The sequence below is a fragment of the Equus quagga genome, chromosome 7, assembly GCF_021613505.1.
Source record: "Equus quagga isolate Etosha38 chromosome 7, UCLA_HA_Equagga_1.0, whole genome shotgun sequence".
Lineage (NCBI taxonomy): Eukaryota > Metazoa > Chordata > Mammalia > Perissodactyla > Equidae > Equus > Equus quagga.
The window spans coordinates 3855742-3876422 of record NC_060273.1 but is presented as its reverse complement, the minus strand read 5'-3'; the positions used below and the strand labels follow the sequence as shown (position 1 = coordinate 3876422).

The window sequence follows — 20681 nt, the reverse complement described above, 5'->3', positions numbered from 1 at the left end:
AGGAATTTATTTCTTAGAGTTCTGGAGGCTGGGAGTCTAAGATCAAGGCTCCAGCAGATTCGGTGTCTGGTGAGAGCCTGCTTCCTGGTTCAGAGCTGGCCGTCTTCTCACTGTGTCCTCACATGGAGGCAGGGGCAAGGGAGCTCTCTGGGGTCTCTTTTGTAAGGGCACCAGTCCCATTCATGAGGCCTCATTCTCCTGACCTAATCACCTCCCAAAGGGCCTGCCTCCAAATTCCTTCACAGTGGGGGTTAGGTTTCAACATGGCAATTTTGGGGGGACACCAACATTCAGGCCGCGCATAGATGATGACAACTTTGAGTCAGATTTCTTAGTATCAGAATGGCTATGACCCTGCAGTGTGACCTACAGCTGAGCCCAGGTTTTTCTGTGGTAGCATCACAGAGTCCTTTCCACAGAGTCCTCCTTGACATGCTCATCCCCATTGAGGGTAAAGACACGAAGCTCAGAGAGTTGAAGGGTGGACTTGCCCCACAGGGCTGTGCAGAGTGTCCCGGCTGGTTAAGCTCACTGTGGTGATGTCCCCACCTCTGGGGCTGGGACCCAGGGCTGTCAGTAGTGTAACTGGGTATCTCAAAGTTCCCTCCTGACAGCATCAGTTACTGAGAACTCAGCCAGTGCCCACTATGGAGTCATCTTGTGCCACAAGAGAGGTGAACTATAAGGTGCAGGCCTTGCCCCCAAAGAGTTCCTGGTGAAGTCGAGGAGACCAGCCTAACCCTTGCAGCAGAGATGAAGGTCACCAGGCAATATGTTATTAGGGAGTCACTCCAGCTGTAGCTGCTATCTCTCAAGCCCCTCTCCTGTGCCCAGTACTGTGCTGAGGGATTCATGGCTCTTCAGCACAGCACAGCCGTTCCACTGGGGGGTGTCGCCATTCCCAAGTACCAGACGAGGTAAAATAACTTGGCTAAAACCATGGTGCCGGGAGGTGGCAGGCTGGGATTAACCTCAGTAGAGTAAACCTTGGCATAGTAGTTATCTATTGTTGCAGAACAAATTACTCCAAAATGTAGAGGCTTAAAACAACTGTAAACATTTATTCTCTCAGTTTCTGAGGAATTTGAGAGCAGCTTAGCTGGGTGGTTCTGTCTTGGAATTTCTTGTGAAGTTGCAGTCGAGATGTCAACTGGGGCTGCTGTCATCTGAAGGCTTGACTGGGGCAGAAGGATCCACTTCCAAGATGGTCACTCACACAGTGATGGCTGTGGGCAGGAGGCCTCAGTTTCCTCCCATGTGGGCCCTCTCCGTGAGCGGCTTGAGTGCCCTCCCAACATGGTGGCCAGCTTCCCCCGGTGAACAATCCGAGAGAAAGGGAACAAGGAGGAAGCCACAGTGCCTTTTATGACCGAGCTTTGGAAGTCACTTACCATCACTTCCACCAAATTCTCTTTGTTAGAAGTGAGTCACCGAGTCTTGCTCATAGGGAGAGGAGGGGAGTTGGGCTCGATGTTTTGAAGGGAGAGTCTGTTAGTTTCCTGGGGCTGCTCTAGTGAGGACCACAAACAGAGTGGCTTAAAATAACAGAGATTTATTATCTCATGATTCTGGAGACCAGAATTCTGAAATCAGAGTGTTGGCAGGGCTGGTTCCTTCTCAGGCCGCAAGGAAGAATCTGCTGTGTTCCTGTCCCGGCTTCTGTGGCCTCAGGCGTTCCGTGGCTTGTAGACGGCCATCTTCTCCCAGTGTCTTCACATCATCTTCCTCTGTGTGTCTATTTCTGTGTCCAATTCCTTTTCACAAGGACACCAGTCATATTGGATTAGGACCCACTCTAATGACCTCATTTTAACTTGATCATCTGCAAAGACCCTATTTCCAAATAAGGTCACCTTCACAGGTGCTGAGGGACTTCGGCATCTTTTAGGGAGGACACGATTCAGCCTATAACAGGAGGAGTGTCAAAGAATTTGTGGACGCATTTCAAAACCGTCACACTGAGGGAGGAGCTGGGATGGCCTGAGCAGAGGCCTGGGGCAGGAGTGTGTGTGACACATCTGAGGGCTGGTGTGACCCAGGTGCGCGGTGTTGGTGAGTGACTGGAAATGAGAGCCAGGCCGGGGAGCAGGCAGCCTTGGAAGGTTGTTGAGTGGAAGCAGGGCCTGACGAGGGCAGGGCTGAGGGAAGAAGCCCCCAGGTGCAATGCTGCATGTCTGGAAGGAGCTGTTGCCCTTGCTTTTCCCCCTGGAAAGGAGCCTTGCAGCGGCTGCTTCTGCCCCGGGGAGTTACCCCAAGCCAGGCCTGCCCGCACCCGCTTCCCTGGTGCCCCTGTTGCCTGGGATGGGGTGGGGGACCCTGGACCCCTTCCTGACTTTGGCTGCTTCTCTGCAGAGCTGGCAGCCCATGGGGACCTGGTGCAGGGTGCTGCCTGGAGCCGGGACGGAGCCCTGGTGGGCACGACATGCAAGGTAAGCAAACAGCAGTGAGACTCGAGCAAGTGCCAGCGGGGGCCTGAGGTGTGCCCGTCTCTGCAGGGGCCATCCTGTTGCAGAGCACCAGTCCTGGGCTGTTCCTGTCATGCTCAGGGGCATTCATGGGACAGAAGAGCACCAAGGTCACGATGGGCATTTGTGAGCACCCTAACCCTCCCCCACCTCAGCTGCCCTCACACCTTCTGGTTTGCACCTGCATCTGGCCCCCTCTCCACCTTGGTACCAGGGCCTGAGGTCCCTATCAGATAAAGACCCAGGTGAAGCCACACGCTGGCCATGCTGAGCCCTGGTTTGTGCGATCTGGCTTCAACCTCACCTGGCTACCTATTTGTTTTATCCAATCTGCCTGCTTTTCTGTGAGGGGGTGTTAAGCAGCATCCGTACATGTGGCACTGTGCCAGCCCCCACATCCAGTGAGCAGGCCTGGAGGTCCTTGCTAATGCCAGACCCTGTGTCCCCTTGGACCCATGCTGGTGGAGTGGCCAACGTGGGTTAGGGGGTTGTACAGATGAAACGATAATTGTGACTTGTGATACAGGCTCTGAAAGACGGACATGAGGTGCTTTGAGCTGGTTGGAGAGGCTGGGAGACCAGCAGGGGCTCAGAAGGGAGGGTTGATGGCGTGGTGCAGGGAGAGCACCCTGCAGAGGGAGCTGCAGGTGCAGAGGCAGGGCTGGGAGCGGAGAGCAGAGGGTGTAGGCCCCAGTCACTTGCACAGGGTTGTACTTGTTACTGTAGAAGCAAGGTGAAAGCACTGGAGCGTTTAAAGCCAGAGAGGGGTGGGCCGTGGCGTGAGGGGAGCAGATTTGCATTGTGAAAGCTCCCCAGCTGCACTGTGGACAGGGCATTGCAGGGGTGGGTGATATCTACAAATGAAGGTGGGACAACTTCCAGGGGAGACAGAGCGTCCTAGGCCAGGGGTGGAGCAGACAGAGAGGCGGGAGACTTGGGGAGGAGAGAGCCGTGGGGTTGGTGATGGGCTGGAGTGAAGAGTAGGGGATCATGAGGATGGCTCGTGGGTTACAGGCTGCAGGAGAGGCCTGCCACAAAGACAGGGTGCTTCCAGGTATGGTTGTGGGCCTTTTGGGCTAGGGGTACCTGGGATCTCCAAGCAGAGGTGTCACTTGAGTCCATGGACTGGGGCTCTGAGCAGTGGTCTGAGCTGCAGGTGGAAGTGCAGGCGTCATCTGTGTTTACGTGGTACCTGTGGAGCGATGGGGGGGTGTTCCCAAGAGGAAGAGAAGGACATGAGAAGAAGAGGGTAGAGTGAGCCAGGAGGAAGGATGGGAACCTGCAAAGGAGACAGAAAGAGCTGTCTGGTGGGAGGAAGGAAGCCAAGAGAGGGCTGGCTGTCTGTTCCTTGAGACCCAAGGTGAGAGGGTTTCCCCAGGGAGATGGCAGGGACCACCAGGGAGAGTCTGCTAAGAGGTGGATGACATGTACCTGTTGGATTTGGGGACATGGGCAACCTTCAGGACCTTCTAGGATGTGCTGTGTCCTGGAGCACCTGTGATGGACGGGTGGAAGGTAAAGAAAAAAAGCCTCGGGGACACCTTCTGCGACGCGTGGTGGGAGGGGGAAGAAGCTGGCCAGGGGGTCGGAGGTGAGGTCCCCTCTGAAGGAGAAATGTGGGGTTTGCATACTTGGGGGATCCTATTTCGAACTTCCTCTTCTTTTCTCTGCCTTCTTAGAAGCCCCATGAAAGGTAAGTAAGACTGGGCTGCTGGCCCCCAAGAAGCCCCTGCAAGGGCAAGGGGGTCATGGTCACAGTCACATAGCCGTGGCCTGGTAGCACTGGTGAGCACAGCTTCCCGGGGACAGTGCATTGGGGCTGCCCTCCTGAGGAGGAGGGGACAGGCCTCCCAGGCAGAGGGACCAGCCTAGACAGAGTCCTGCGTTTAGGCTGTGACTCCCCTTCCAATGAGAAACCCTCTCTGCCCTGCGTTTCCATGGCATGTGGGTGAGGGAGACAGACAGACAGATAGATGCTCAGAATGGGATAGAGGGAGGAGGGAAGGGTCATCACAGGAGGGTTTTACTTTACGATCACCAAAGTATGGTAGTTTGTGCTTGTTTCACGAATTTTGGAGAGCAGTGAAAAAATGAAGAGCAAGAAAAAGAATCACCCATCATCCTTCCCCCCCCCCCCCCCCCCACTGCCTGGGACAGCGCCTGTCACCGTTTGATATCTTTCTCTCGAGCTTTTTCTAAGGCATCTTTTTCTGTATGTGTTGAAGTCATACTCGCTGTTACTCTATCCTGCATTTTTTTGTTCAGCATAATAATCATTTTCCCCAGTTCATCAAAAATGTAACAGATGTCACAGGAAATGTTGTACAGACTTACGAGTTTACTCAGTCAAGCCCCTGTTGTCAGATGTGTGGGTTACTTCCACTTTTTGTCACTGTGTTATACATTTGTAGCGTTTGAATGTATTTGTATAGAGATTTTTTTCTCTTGTCTTCTGTGTGACTTTCTTAGCCTAGGGCAGGGGCTGGCAAACTTCCGTAAAGGGCCAGAGAGTAAATGCTTTGGGTTTTGCAGGCCACATCGTCTCTGTCAGCACTGCCTTGTAACAAAGCAGCAGCCACGGATGGGTAAACGATGGGAGAGGCCATGTTTAGTAAAAGCACTTGTAGAACTAGGCCTGGGGCCCGGATCCCTACCAGGGACGGGCCAGCACTTGTGGGCCATGGAGAGTTTGAGGGTGGTTGATACATTTTAACCAGCGGCTTTCCAGAGGGGAGGTGCAGCTCCCCTGGGGCTGTTCTGTGGAGGTTGTGGGTTCCAGTTTGAGCTTTGGGAGGAGACTCATGTGTCCCCTGTGTGCCCCTGGGCGAGCAGTCCCACCCTCTGAGCCTATACTGGTCACCTGGAAATGGATGCCTCAGGGGTGCTGGTCCCACAGGGCTGAGTTCACGTGACAGGGCCCTGGCTCTGGGCCACCTGCTGCTGCTCGGCCTCACAGCTGCAGTGGATGCCTGAGGGGATCAGAGCCATGTGACAGATGGGGTCTGTGACAGGAGGGTGGCAGGAAGGTACGTGGTTTCACCAGTAACAGAGCAGCCCTGGGCAGACGGGGGCAGCATCCTCAGTGGGGGGACAGGTGTGACCTCCACGTTCTATGACTGCTCTGAGCAGAGACTGTTCTCATTGGCCCTCGCTCACGCACATCAGCCTGCCTGAGAGGGAGGAAGGAAGCCTGGGGCGCAGGGCAAGCTGGGGCCACTTCTGTTAGAGCTTACTCAGGCCGCATGGCTGGACTGCCTCCCAGGGAGGGTGCCCTGCTGACTACCCCGGCCTTAGACTGACACCTGGCAGGAGGTGACTCCTCTGAGCCTTGCGTCCTCTGCCCAGTGTCTCCTGGCTCCAGTCCTCCACCCCAGCCCCAGCCTGGATGTCTGGGGGCTTGACATGTGTCGCTTCCTGTGGTGCAGCCAGAGGCGCCTCCTGTCCCCAGAGCTGGGGACTGGTGTGAACCTGCAGAGCCCCCAGCGTGGCTGAGTCTGGTTTTGACAAGGCTGCAAAGGGATCGATTAGGACGCAGGGACAGTTCCCAGGGATTCCTGCCAATTGGGAGCCTGGTGAGGAGTGCAAGCAGGGGGAGCTGCAGGCAGGGGTGGGCAGGGTGGGCTGAGCCAGGCACGAGGCACAGGAGATTTTTGTTCTGAGAGCTTTGGGCATCGTGGGGGGGGGGGGGGGGGGGTGGGGGGGGCGGGGTATGTGGTTGGATGGCATTCTGAAGCAGGGCGAGAAGGGACGTGGGGAGACAGTAAGGAGAAGTTCAGCCCCCAGGTGAGCGGGCAGTGCAGCTGCCAGGCCTCGGTGACTGGACATGGGCGGGGAGAAGGAGGCGAGAGTGACTTCCTGGGTGGTGGTGGAGCACCTGAGGACTTGGAATCCCAGGAGGGAGGTGTCAGGTCCGGGGGTTGTGTGCAGAGGGTTTATTGAGGAAGTTCGAGGGAGCTGTCCCACGTTGAGGCAGGGGAGCCAGACCCTGTCCCGACACTGACCAGTCATCGGACATGTGGGCCCCAGTACCAGGAGGGGTGCACAGCTATGAGCCCTCAGCACCGGGGACAGAGCAACGTGCCACAAGCCCTGCAGTCACTGCAGTCCCCCAGTGCTGCTGGGACCGCTTGCTCCTTGTCTCAAGTTCACGCCCTGGGGAGAGCTTTTCCAGGGTCTGGCTGGAATCTTACAGGAGGAAAGGTAGGGGGAGGAGCCCCCCATGCGGCTGGTGTTGGGCTCGCATCCGGGGCTGGCCCCCTCCTGGTCACTGAGGGGGCCTCATGGTATGGTCGTCCAGCCCCTCCTCCCTGAGCCGTCGAGCCCCACTTACTGTCAAAATTGGTCACAGAGTGCCCCATGGTGTCCTGCCACCTCCTGCTGGCGTGGTGACTCCACTTGTTGCTTGCTGGTGTGTTTCAGGAGGAAGAGCTAGTGTGACCAGGCTACTGTGAGTGGACACAGCTCAGAGTCCAGTGGAACTCTCCTGTTCCTTCTAGACCCAGAGAGCCTAAAGTCATGGGGACGAGAAGCACAGATTTCTTGAGTGGGTCACTGGAGTGGTGCCGAGAGGAGAGCCACCCCTACATCTTCCCGGACCTGTACAATGCTGTTGATCTGGGTCTGCATCCTGGCAGAGGATGCTATTCTCACAGGATGTTACCATCACCTATCACCAAGACCTGGGTAGGCACCATGGTCTTGCGTCCACTGCCACCCTCCTCTGCTGTAAGGGGTGGTGCCTCGGGATCCTGGGTGGGTACAGTCAACACCGAAACCCTTAGGGAATGGTGCAGGAGGGGAGGCTGCCACCTGTGATTGCAGGCCAGGTGGAAGTGCCCGTGGGTTTGCCCTGACTATGTAGGGGTAGCTGGTGGGTGGGCCTGCCCTCAGCAGGAGGGATCCTGAGCCCTTCTTGGCCAGTGGTCAGTGGGCTAGACTCTGGGTTTGTGCACAAGGCTGCCTGATTTGGGCCAGGTGTGGGGCACGCTCTGCTTCCCCTCAGAGCCTCCTTCATCTCGGCACCATCTCTCTCCTGGTTGGGCACCTCCCTGGCCACTTGGTTCTAACTCCCATCCTGGCTTGGAGCAGCTCTACCTCCCAGGACCCTCGATTCTCCTGCAAGGCCTGGGCCCTGGCCTTACCGAAGCCCCTTCCTGCTCCCTTCCCAGCTCCTCTGGCAGAGGGAAGGGGCAGGCGGCCGCTAGGGGGCGTGCCGGCCTCATAGATGGAGGCTTGGGCCCTTGAGCTCCCACCCTGCCTGGGCGGTTGGGCCTCTGAGCCCAGTGCCGACATGTACCTGGGCCGCGCAATACCACCCCCTCCGCCTGGGCCCACAGGCCCCCATCAGCACCAGGCCAGCCTCCAGTGCCCAGTCTGAACCCTGGTCTGGACCCAACATCCAACTCGTGCACTCATGGCCTAGCTGCCTTTAGGGAGCGCCCATGTGCCAAGAACTATGACTCTGACCCGTGAGAGGTGCTGCCACCATCCCTATCCTTCCGAGTGCTCAGGGTTTACCCAGGTCACAGAGCGCATCAGTGGTGGAGCTGGTGTTCAAACCCAGGCTGTGTGGCTCTTCCCGGCGGCTCTCTCGCTCAGGTGAGAGTGACCCTTGCTGCCAGGAGGCAGTCTCTCTTGCCCGTCCTCTGTCTCTCCCTATCCTCTCTGTCTCTTGCTGCCCTGTCTGTCTCTGTCCTCTATTTCTAGTTGTTCTCTCTCGTCCCTTGCTGTCTTTCCTCTGTCTATAGTTGTCCCCTTTGTCCCTCTCTGTCTCTCTTTGTCCTCTATCTCTCTCCATCCCCTCTCTTTCTCTCTGTCCTCTCTCTGTCTTTCTCTCATCCCCTCTCTTTCTCTCTCTGTTTTTCTCTCTGTCCTTCACTGTTTCTCTTTGTCTCTTTCTGTCTTCTCTCTTTCTCTCTTTGTCCTCTCTCTGTCTCTCTAACTCTCTCTGTGCCCTCTCTTTCTCTGTCCCTCACTGTTTCTGTCTCTCTCTGTCCCCTTTGCTTCTCTCTCCATCCTCTCTTTGTCTCTCTCTCTTCTCTCTTTCTCTCTCTGTCCCTCTCTGTTTCTCTCTCTCCTCTCTCTCTCACTGTTCTTTTTGCCTGTCTCAGTCCTCTGTCCCTCGCTGGCCTCATCTGTCCCGTCTCTGTCTCTAACCAGCCTCCTCCTGAGCCTGAGGCTGTGGAGTGGAGTGGCGCTTCAGAGCTCATCCCTGGACTGTGCCTGTGCTGCCTGGCATGCACCAGGTGCTTAGTATACTGCAGCTGGGAAGCTTTGCCAGGACTGACCCAAGAGCCCTGGAACCCCACCAGGTGTGTCAGGAAGGCCTGGGACTGACCTGCCACGGGAGACCTGGCTTTCAGGGCGTCTCCAGGCTGGCCACCTCTGTTCCCGTTGTGCGCTCTCCTTGCATGGCCTTGTCTTCCCCTTGCTGTCATATGCCAGCAAGTTCCTGTCTCCGCATCTTTGCTCAAGCTGTTCCACCTCCCTCAAATGCCTTTCCCTTCCCAACACAAGCTCTGCTTGTCCTTCGAGGTACAGCTCAGGTCCAAGTTCCTCCCTGAAGTTTCCCGTAACCACCTTTGGGTCACAGAGTTCAGCACTGGGCAGGGACTGTTGGCTATCTCTGCATCCCAAGGACCCAGGCAGGGGCCAGGCAGAAACGTTGGGCAGATAGTACCAGGAGTTCCCGTACCCTCCCTCCCCGCTCCATCTGGCCTGGTGCGGTGCATTTGTTACAGTTAAACAAATATTTCTACGTTAACTAAAGCTCATCGTTTACATTAGGGTTCACTCTTGATGTTATGCATCTTGTGGGTTTTCACAGATGCATGATGTCATGTGCCCACCATCACAGCGTCAGGCAGAATGGTTTCACCGCCCCGAAAGTGCCCCGTGCTTCACCTCGCCATCCCTCCCTCCCACTCCAAAACCACTGGCAACCGCTGATCCTTTTGCCGTCTCGATGAGATTTCCCTTCTGAATGTCGTGTTGTTGGAATCATACAATATGGAGCCTTTCCAGATTGGCTTCTTTCACTTAGTAATAGGCATTTATGGGTCCTCCACATCTTTTTGTGGACTGATGGTTATTTTTTTTTATTGTGGTAAAAAACACATATCATGAAATTTACCATCTTAACCATTTCTAAGTACACAGTTCAGTAATGTTAAGTGTGTTTACGTTGTTGGGAAACAGATCTCCAGAACTTAAATTCTATACCCATTGAACAACAACTCCCCTTTTCCCCCTTCCTTCCAGCCCCTGGTAACTACCATTCTACTTTCTGTATGTATGGATTTGACTTTTTTTTTTTTTTTTGAGAAAGATTAGCCCTGATCTAACATCTGCTGCCAATCCTCCTCTTTTTGCTGAGGAAGACTGGCCCTGAGCTAACATTTGTGCCCATCTTCCTCTGCTTTATATGTGGGATGCCTGCTACAGCATGGCTGACAAGCGGTGCCATGTCTGCACCCAGGATCCGAACTGGTGAACCCTGGGCCACCAAGAAGAGGAACGTGCTCACTTAACTGCTACGCCACCAGGCTGGCCGCATGTCTGGCTTATTTTATTTGGTGTAATGTCCTCCAGGTTCATCCGTGTTGTAGCACGTGGCAAGATTTCACTTTTCAGACTGAAGAACATTCCAGTGTACGTGCATTCCACGTTTTGCTTATCCTTTCATCTGTTAAGGGACACTTGGGGTTCCTCCACCTCTAAGCTGTTGTGAATAATGCTGCTGTGACATGGGTGTGCAAATGTCTCTTCATGACCCTGTTTTCAGTTATTTTGGATATATACCCAGAAGTGGAATTGCTGGATCATATGGTCATTCTATTTTTAATTTTTTGAGGAACTGCCAGATGGTTTTCCACAGCAGCTGCACCATTTTACATTCCCACCTACGGTGTACAAGTGTTTCAACTTCTCCACATCCTCACCAGCACTTGGTGTTTTCTGGATTTCTTGATAGTAGCCATCCTAATGAGTGTGAGGTGATATCTCATTGTGGTTTTGATTTGTGTTTCTCTGAGGGTTAGTGATGATGAACATCTTTTCGTATGCTTCTTGGCCAGTTATATCTTTGGAGAAATGTCTATTTAAATCCCTTGTGTATTTTTAAAATCAGGTTACTTGATTTTTTGTTGCTAAGTTATATGAGTTCTTTATATATTCTGGGTATTAACCCCTTATCAGATATATGATCTGCAAATATTTTCTCCTATTCTTTTTTTTTTTTAAAGATTTTATTTTTCTTTTTTCTCCCCCAACCCCCGCCCTCCCCCGGTACATAGTTGTGTATTTTTAGTTGTGAGTCCTTCTAGTTGTGGCATGTGGGATGCTGCCTCAGCATGGCTTGATGAGCAGTGCCATGTCTGTGCCCAGGATTCGAACTGGCAAAACCCTGGGCCGCCGAAGCAGAGTGTGTGAACTTAACCACTCGGCCACAGGGCCAGCCCCTCTCCCATTCTATAGGTTGTTTTTTTACTGTGTTGATTGTGTTCTTGGTGAACAAAAGTTAAGTTTAATGTAGTCCCACTTGTCTGTTTTTGCTTTTGGTGTCATATCCAAGGAATCATTACCAAATCCAATGTCTTGAAGCTTTTCCTCTATGTTTTCTTCTAGGAGTTTTATGGTTTTAGGTCTTAGCTGTTTCTTTTTATCACTGAGTAATATTCCATTGTATGAATGTACCAATTCCATGTATCCATTTGCCTATTGAGGGAGATCTTGGTTGCTTCCACTTTTTTGCAGTTTTGATTAAACTGCTGTAAACATTTACATGGACATAAGTTTTAACTCATTTGGGTAAATACTTAGGAGTGCAATTGCTGGATCATGTGGTAAGAGTATTTTTAACTTTGTAAGAAACTGCCAAACTGTCTTCCCAAGTGGTGGCTGTACCATTTTGCACTCCCATCACCCATTCGTGAGAGTGCCTGTTGCTCCACATCCTCGTCAGCATTTGGTGTAGTCAGTTTTTTGGATTTTAGCCATTCTAATAGGTGTGTAGTGGCAGCTTATTGTTTTAATTTACAATTCCCTATTGAGAGATGATGTTAAGCGTTTTTTCATATGTTCATTTTCCATCTATGTGTCTTCTTTGGTGAGGTGTCTGTTCAAGTCTTTTTTTTGATGAGGAAGAGTTGCCCTGCGCTAACATCCATTGCCAATCCTCCTCTTTTTTTGTCTGAGGAAGATTGGCCCTGAGCTAACATCTGTGCCAACCTTCCTCTACTTTGTATGTGGGATGCCTCCACAGCATGGCTGATGAGTGGAGCAGGTCTGCACCTGGGATCTGAACCCATGAACCCTGGGCTCCTGAAGCAGAGTGTGAGGAACTTGAACCACTCAGCCACAGGGCTGGCCCTGTTCAAGTCTTTACCCATTTTTTTAATTGGGTTGTTTGTTTTCTTGTTTTTGAGGTGGGTTTTTTTTTTTTTTTCTTTGAGGAAGATTAGCCCTGAGCTAACATCTGCCAATCCTCTTCTTTTTGCTGAGGAAGACTGGCCCTGAACTAACATCCATGCCCATCCTCCTCTACTTTATATGTGGGATGCCTACCACAGCATGGCTTGGCAAGCGGTGTCATGTCTGCAACCAGTATCCTAACTGGCAAACCCCTGGTTGCCGAAGCAGAACGTGCGAACTTAACCACTGCGCCACCGGGCCGGCCCCATTGTTTTTGAGTTTTAAGTGTTCTTTGTGTATTTTGGATCCAAGTCCTTTCTTAGAGATGTGCTTTGCAAATATTTTCTCCCATTCTGTGGCTTATCTTTTCATTTTCTTAACAGTGTTTTTTGAAGAGCAGAATTTTATAATTTTAATGAAGTCCAACTTATCATTTTTGTCTTTCATAGGTCATACTTTTGGTGTTATATCTAAAAAGTCATTGCCAAAACCAAGGTCACCTAGATTTTCTCTTATGTTATCTTCTAGAGTTATCTTTTATAGGTTTGCATTTTACATTTAGGTCTGTGATCCATTTTGAGTTGATTTTTGTGAAAAGTGTAAAGGCTCTGTCTAGATTCCCTTTTTTGCATGTAGATGTACAGTTGTTCCAGCACCATTTGTCAGAAAGTCTGTCTTTTCCCCATTGTATTGCCTTTGCTCCTTTGTCAAAGATCAGTTGACTGTATCTCTAGGGGTCTATTTCTGGGCTCTCTGTTCTGTTCCTTTGATCTGTTTGTCCATCCTTCTGCCAATACCACACTGTCTTGATTCCTGCACCTTTAAGGTGAAGTCGGGTAGTATCAATCCTCCAACTTTGTTCTTTTCCTTTAATGTTGTGTTGACTCTTCTGAGTCTTTGGGCTCTCCAAATAAACTTTAGAATCAGTTTGTTGGTATCCACAAAAATAACTTGCTGGAATTGTCACTGGGATTGCATTGAATCTATAGATCAACTTAGGAAGAACTGACATCTTTTTCTTTTTAAATTTTTATTTATTTATTTATTTTTGAGGAAGATCAGCCCTGAGCTAACTACTGCCAATCCTCCTCTTTTTGCTGAGGAAGACTGGCCCTGAGCTAACATCCATGCCCATCTTCCTCTCCTTTATCTGTGGGATGCCTACCACAGTATGGCTTGCCAAGCAGTGCCATAGAACTGACATCTTGACACCATTGAGTCTTCCTATCCACGAACATGGAATATCTCTCCATTTATCTAGTTTTTTCATCAGAGTTTTGTAATATCCCTCATATAGATCTTGTACATATTTTGTTATGTTTGTAGCTAAGTATTTCAGTTCTTTTGGTGCTGATGTAAATGGAATTGTGTTTTTAATTTCAAATTCCAGTTGTTCATTGATGATTCATTGTTTTTCAAAATATGAAATTATGACTCTGTGCTGATTGAAACAAAGTGGAGCCGTGCTAAGATGTAAAAAGGAAAAGCTAATCACCCCACATCTTCCCCCACCCCTGGCACCAAGCGTGAACACATGGCCCATGCTGGCCAAGACCTTTCTTCTTGCTCAGCAAACTTGTAAAACATACAGGAATGTGGTCAGACATATAGGGATTTTTGTGTATTTTTACCAGAGTAGGATCACACCACACCATGTTATTCTGCATCTTTCTCTTAGCAGAAAACAGTTTATCATGGCCAAGCCTGTAAATAATCAACAGATCCAGGTTCTGCCCTTTCCAGTTCTTTATGCATGTATGTTTTTGCGTGAGTGCACACGCACACGCACACACACATGCACACACACAGAGATTATTCCACAGAAATAAAGTCCTTATACAAGGTATGGACATTTTATTTTGGTACGGTTCCTTTTTTTCTTTTTTCTCTGTTCCCATCTCCACCCTCGGCAATCTGAATTAGTAACGTTGTGCTGAGTGATGGTTAGAACATGTAGGCTTGTTGTCCTGGTTAGACCCCAAGTTCTTTAAGTGTGGAAATGCTGTCATCCCATGAGCCCCTCTGGGCTGGGCCTAGCACACAGCCGGACACATGTGAAGCAGCTTGTAGCCTAGAGTTTGGTTCTGGGCCTCAGTTTCTCTATCTGTGAAGGAGTCATGGTGATAGTGCCATTTCATAGGTGGTTGGAAAGATGAGGGAGATGATGCATGTAACATGCCTGACACATAGCAGGTGCCCAGGACGTGTGAACTCTTGTCACTAAGTCCTCTATTGTGGGTGACTGGAGCAGGAAATGAGGAGAAGGAGGAACCGGGTCGGGAAGGGGTGTCTGCCTGACACCAGCCCTGTTTGTTGGGGGTGGGACCATCATAACATGAGGATGGAGAGACAGGCTGGCCCCCAGGGACCCTGCTGGCCCTAATCACGTTCTGTTTCCCCCTCTCTGCTTTTCCAGGACAAGCAGCTGCGGATCTTTGACCCCAGAGTGAAGCCCGAGGTCTCCCAGGTGAGTTGTGTGGGCAGCGGGGCTGGGTTGAGGCCCCAGCAGCTCCAGGAGGAGCAGGCGGGGGCAGGCTCAGCCTCCTGGCAGACAGATTCTGCCACACCCATGCCCCTGGCCAAGGCCCAGTGGGCACATAAGAGTCACCTGGGAGGTGGACCCCCACTGCTGGAAACTCTTTCTGGAAAGTGTGTTCTGGGTCCTGGGAGGGCCCAGCTTTGATCACAGGGTGGGTGCAGCCAGGCTGCCCACAGGCCTTCAGTGGAGGCATCCTGTGGCTTCAGGAAGCCAATTTGAGATTCTGACTTCCTCTCCTTCTTTGAGACCCTCATCCCCACCCGCCCTTCCTGGCGTGGTCAGCAGAGGCCAGCCACAAAATTGCCGAAAGACCTCTGCACCCCTCCAGTCTCACAGCCAGTGGACCCTCAGTCTGTGCCTGGGGTCTGTGGGCCGTGCTGAGGGGCCTGCTAGACCCATGGGACCCAGGCGCTGAGCGTGTTTGGTTTGTTCTGTGGTCGTGCATGGTGTGCGTGTGGAGTTTATTTGGAGTTCCAAGCAGGGAGGCCAGGCCCTGGGTTCATGCTACAGGCGTTGAACCCCTGGGGAATCATTTATTCATTCGACAGCAGCTCGATGCCACGCACAGAATGTTCTGTGGTGAATAAGACAGACATACAGGGTAATTGCTTGGGGGGCTTCTTTTGCTGGGATGGTTGAGTGCTTCCCTGGGGAGCTGGTTCGGAGCTGAGGCCTGAATGATGCAGATGGCCGGGGTGGGAGGAGCTTGTTCTAGGCATCTGAGTGAGGGATGCGAGAGGAGGCAGGGCCATGGTGAAAGGCCTGTCACCTGGGCTGTGGGAAGCCAACAAGAGTCTTAAGCAGAAAGTGGGTTTACATTTTTAAAAAGATTTTTATAGAAGCTGAGGAGCCTACTTCCCGGAGGAAGGTGAAGTTGAGGGTCCTGCTGCCAGCTCAGAGGAAGAGCTCCCCAGCGAAGCCCCAGGTCCATCACAGATGCCCCTGGCTTCATGTCTAGGACTTGTTCCCCACCCCGAGTGTAGGGTAATCCACCAGCCTCATTCCGCCTATACACACACCCACACGCGCCTGCATGCGTGCGCACACACATGATCCCCTTTACATAGCCAGTTGCACCTTTTTGCCCAGGACAGTCCAATCAATTCCACTTCTTACTGGCTGAAGACCAAAAGGGGCCCCGTCCTGAAATGTCAACCAACCCAGACAGAAGTGGTTTTGGCCCCGCCCTGGCCGTGGTCCTGTCAGCCCTGTGGCTGGCAGTGGTAGCTGTTAGAGTCTCAGGGTGTGAGTGGTCGGTTTCCCTGTAGCTTTCTGTGGCTCACCTCCAAGGCTTTGCCCAGAAAGGGGGCCCCAGGTTCAGTTCGAAGGAGGGAGACTGAGGCCCTGTCCCCCCCTGCTTTCTCAGGTTACCCTCTCCTCCCCAGGGTCCTTGGGCACAGCACGTGGCACCCCCATTCCTGCCCTGACTGGGCATCACCTCGGGCCAGCTCCCGGCTGAAACATTTTCTTTCCCCCTCCTCCTTCCTCTCCTCCTCCAGCCGGGGGAGGACGGTGATGGTGCTGAGGTGGAGATGGAGTGGCTGCCATCCAAGGGGCTGCAAGTTCCTAGAACAGGGAAGGAGAGGATCTGGTTCTGGAGGGAGCCCCCCTGAAGGGGCTTCTGGGCCAAGGGGACCTGGGAAGAGCGTGGGTGGCTCCCACCCCCTCCCAGCTGCTGGGACGGTGCCTGTGCTTGGCCCGCTGGTGCGGGGGCAGCGGGGCCTGGAATGCTGCCCTCTGCGTGGCCCTGCCCCCCACTTCCGCCCAGGGCATCTGGCCCACACCTGGCTTCTATTAGGGAAACTGCTGCTGGCGGCCAGGGTTGGTGTGAGCTGAGGGGCCAGCTCGGGGAGAGGCCTTCGGGGAGTGCCTTCTCCTGAGATCCTCCTTCATTGCTAGAGTGGGGCATTGCTGGGGGTCAGGGAAGGATGCGCTGCCCTCCGTCCAACCTCTGCCTTCCCTGCCCTAATGGCTGTCCCCACAGCCTGGAGGCCTGGGGAGTTCTCCCTCCACTGTCTTTCTTGGTCCCTGCCTCTGGTGACCTGAGTGTGAAGTAGGGGATGGTTGGGCAGCTGGCTCCTGTTCACACCCCTAGTTGTCTTTAGATTACATTTATGACCATTTATTACATCCCAGGTCCTTGGCACACACAACCTCCTTCCACCCTCATGAGCGTCCCGTAAAGTTGACCCTTTGGTCATTTCTGCCCCAGGGTCACATAGCTGAGTGGCAGAGGCAGGCTCGATGTGTCTGTCTCCAGAGTCCCTGGGCCCCTCTGCTGTCCCTTCACGGTGCCGGAGTCCAGGTGGGGGTGGCTGAGGCCCTGAAGCTGTGAGTGTGCCAGGGAAGGAGCAGCCCACAGCTGAGGGGTTTTCCAGGGAGTGGTGAGGCTTCAGCACCCTTGTCAGGGGCCAGAGGGGACCTGGGACGAGCCCCCTGACCTCTGGCGGCAGGTGTGTGGACCTGTGCCTTCCCACCACCACCGTGTCTCAGGCAGGCCTCGGGGGCCAGCATCTGGAGCCCAGAACTGAGCCTGGTGAGGAGGGCCATGGGCGGGTGGTGGGGGTCTTACCACCAGAGAAGGTCCCCTCATCCAAGGAAGAAGCCTAGGGCTGCTAGTCCAGCCGCCCTGCCCCACACCACACAGGAAGCGTTGCCGTGGTGACAGAGAGGGGATTTGGCTGCACCGCAGCTGGAATGCCGGGTATGTGTCTGCTCCTGGCGCCCCTGTGCTGGGCAGGCGCTGCCTGGCCTCAGCCCCTCCTGTTCTCTTCCTGGGGCCAGGTGTAGGGGAGACACTAAGGGAGTGAGGGACTTCACGCCCTCCTGCCTCTGGGGATAGAGGCTGTCTCCTGAGAGAGGAAAAGCCCAAGGCCTGGCCTGCAGGCTCAGGATTACCACCAGCATCTTCCCCTCAGCCTCCTGTGACAAGGGCTGGGGCATCAGGGTAGCAGGATGCCCGAGTCCCAGCTGCAGCCTCCCTCCTGCCCCAGGAAAGTGCGGATCTGGAGAGAGGGCTCCTCTTCCCCAAGTCCTGCTGAGGTTAGCAAAGAAGAACTTGCCATTTTTGAAAATGAGAATCACTGCAGTGATCTGAGGATAGGGGAGTTGGGAGGGCGGTGGCCACCCCTCCCCCACCCGTGGTGCTCACTGAGGCTCCCAGCCAACTGAGCTGGGTGTGCCCACGGCGGGCACGCGGGGTTCAGCCTAAGCTCTTAGCTTGTTTCAACTTCCTTGGTGCCCTTGGTGCCCTCAGAGACCAGAAGGTGCGGGTGGAGAGCTGCAGGGTGAGCAGGACTCGCCAGCCCATGCCGCCCTGCCCAGTACCGCCTGGGCCTGGCAGCCTGCTTCCACCCATGTGAGCTTGACCAGGATGTTTGCTGGAAACCTGAGGTGCCTGGCAGGGCAGCCCGAATCCTGGGTGCCTCCTGGTCCGGGCTCTGCTGCCTTCTAGCTGTGGTTTTGTCTCCTTGCCTGTCCTGGCCTCCGGTCCGTCTTGTGCAGACTGAGAAGGATAACAGTGGGCCCAGCACACAGGGGGCAGGGGCTCAAATAGCCAACAGCGGCCCTGCTGGGAGGCTTGGGGCAGATGGGTTTGTCTCTCTGGGCCTCTGGTTTCTCCAGGTGTGAAATAGGAAGGTGGGAGCCACAGGCCAAGGCCCAAGCTGTGCCTCTGAGTGAAAACGCTCCAAGGCTGCCCACAGCCCTGCAGGCGCAGCCACCTCCTCTGCACCCCACCTGCCAGCTGTGCTGGCCTCTGCTCTCCAGGCCGTGACTCTTCACAGGTGCTGGTCGCCCTGCCTGGCTCTCGCCTGCCGAGCCTTCACATCCTCACTCAGTGTCACCTTAAATCTACTTCCCTCGATTACACTCTTATGGTGCCCTGTCATCCTGCTTATTGGGCACATGCCAGACACAGCCCTGGGCACTTGGCCAGCCTTAGCACTTACTCCTTGCAACAGCTGTCCAAAGTATGTCCTGTTACACTGCTCTTTATGCAGGTAAGGAAACTGAGGCCCCGAGACGTTGAGGAACTCATCCTGGGATGAGGCTGTTAGTGGCAGGGCAGGGTTTTCACCCAGGCAGTCTGACTCTGGGGCTTGCGCCCTGAACCTCCACTTTCCTCCTTCATGGCACCATAATCATGTGTGGTGACAGTTGTTTCTGTTTGGTTCACATCTGCCTCCCAACTTGGTATTCTGAGTTTGGGGACCTTTTCTGTTTTTACCCTGTCCGCAGTACCTAGCATAGTGTGCAGCTCGAATATTCTTATTATGAAAGAACAAACAGTTGAGTAGCCGTGCTTCACCCAAGTGCGGGCCCCCCCATCTGAGATCCTAGCACAGTGCCTGACCTGTGGGAGCCTTGCATGTCTGTTGAGTAAATGAATGGTGTGCGGGTGCTTGTGAGCCATCTGCTTTGCTGCTTACACAGGGGATATCTGCACACCGGTGAGAGGGCGAGAGCCCACGCGACACCTCTGACCGACTTGGGTGACAGGGGTAGGACTGACCCTTACCCCGACCCCACAGCCCCTCTTGTGTGAAGAGAAGCGTATAGGACCCTGGTTCTCAGGCTCCAGCCCCGACTTCCTGTGCTGGCTGTAGCCGAGTAGGAAGGCAGCAGTGAGAAAAGCCCCTTGAACGACACGGAGCTGTTTCCAATGGTCTCCCACGCTGGGGTCGGCCTCAGCGGGCTGGGGAGGGGGCGCTGGGCCAGCTCCTTGCAGGCTGCCTCCCTCCCTCATTCATTCCCAAGGAGATCGTGGGAAGCTTGGAGGAAGCTGGCCACAGTTTGGGGTGAGCTATTTTTGGTAACAGGGTCTTTCGTCTCAGGCTCCAGGGGCCGGGGTGACTGGGAGGGAGCTGTTTGCATTTCCTCTGGCCCACTCGGCTCCCCCCTGCCTGGGCCTGGGGGACAGGGCCGCCTATCCACCCACCAGCGGTGTGAACTCGCTTCTCCACCTCTGGGGCCCAAGGAGCCTTCCTTCTGGCAGCTCCAGCCCTGCCGCATGTCAAGGAAGGCACTCCTCTGCTCCTCTGGGGACAGTCCCCAGAGCTTGGCCCCAGGCCCTCTCCCCAGCCCTGGCAGGGCCAGGAGGCAGCAGTAATACTCGTCGTAATCCTTTGATTTGCACGGTTCTTTGCAGCAGGCCCGCTCCTCTCACATGTAGTCTCAGCTGATCCTCGCAACGACCCCAGGAAGTAGGCAGCCCGGGCAACATGAGCCCTGCTCACAAACAAGAAAAAGGAGGTTCTGAGAGGGCACCGGGGTCCCCAGAGCCTGGGGATGATAGCTGACAGCTGAGTGCCTCCTCCAGGACACCTGCAGGGGCAAGGACATGCTGCCTGGTGGTGAGCAGGCAGCCTGACAGTCCCCTTAAGAGGAGGGACTGAGCCCAAGCCTGGTGGCCGAGGCAACCCTCTTACTCAGAGCTTCCCTCAGCCGAGGTGGAGGCTGGCATCCATCCAGCAGGGACATGAGGCTTCCTCCATCTCCAGCTGGCCTCTGGGGGGACACTGCCCTGGCCCCTTCTGCCCTCTGGGGTGCACTCAGGTGGGTGGCCCACTCTAGGAGGCTCCAGTGGCTCAGTGCTGTCTCTTGCCTCCTCCAGAGCACACAGGCCCACGAGAGCAATAGGGATGGCCGGCTGGCATGGACAGGCACCCAGGAGCACCTTGTGTCCACCGGCTTCAATCAGGTAGGGCTCCTCCCGAGTGAGCAGGGCACCCGCACCAAGAGGGTGGGGATGAGGCCCACTGGGATGTGGGGGCTGCCGGCCAGCTCCAGGCCTGTCCATATACGGCCCTGTGTGCAGCCGGGTCTCAGAGCCCCAGGGGACCAATGGCTGCTGAAAACTGGCAGATTCCATTTGCAATAGCTAAGCCTGACCCTGGAAACCATGGTAGCACCCCCCAGGGACCAGAGTCCAGAGTCCTTGGAGGGAGCCGCCCCATGTCGCTTGTCACCTAAGAGTTCTTAAAGGGGCAGGACACAAAAACCCAAACCCTCCCTTGCTGGCCTGATTCACCCCCCACTCTGCTGCCCTCTAAGCTCTGCCCTCAGGGAAGTGCCCCCTTGCCCCGCTGTGTCCTCAGACACTGGGTTCCCCCGGGAGCCCTGGGGGCTGAGGGATGGGCCCCCCTGAGCTCTTCTCTGCCCTCTCTGCTCCCTCCTCACAGATGCGTGAGCGTGAAGTGAAGCTTTGGGACACCCGGCACTTCTCCAGCGCCCTCACCTCCCTTACCTTGGACACCTCACCCGGG

The 20681-nt window shown here is 54.2% G+C and overlaps 1 protein-coding gene across 5 annotated transcripts in view; it reads left to right on the top strand.

Annotated features, from left to right (window-relative positions):
• CORO7 (coronin 7) overlaps positions 1 to 20681 on the top strand; it is a 67845-nt gene that overhangs the window by 8398 nt on the left and 38766 nt on the right. For 4 of the 5 annotated variants that reach the window (XM_046667569.1, XM_046667568.1, XM_046667565.1 and 1 more), the window contains 4 exons: positions 2353 to 2429; positions 14293 to 14343; positions 20030 to 20116; positions 20598 to 20680. In XM_046667569.1, the coding sequence (XP_046523525.1) occupies positions 2353 to 2429; positions 14293 to 14343; positions 20030 to 20116; positions 20598 to 20680 (298 nt within the window). The remainder of the gene's footprint in view (positions 1 to 2352; positions 2430 to 14292; positions 14344 to 20029; positions 20117 to 20597; position 20681) is intronic. The other variant, XM_046667567.1, reaches the window with a different exon arrangement.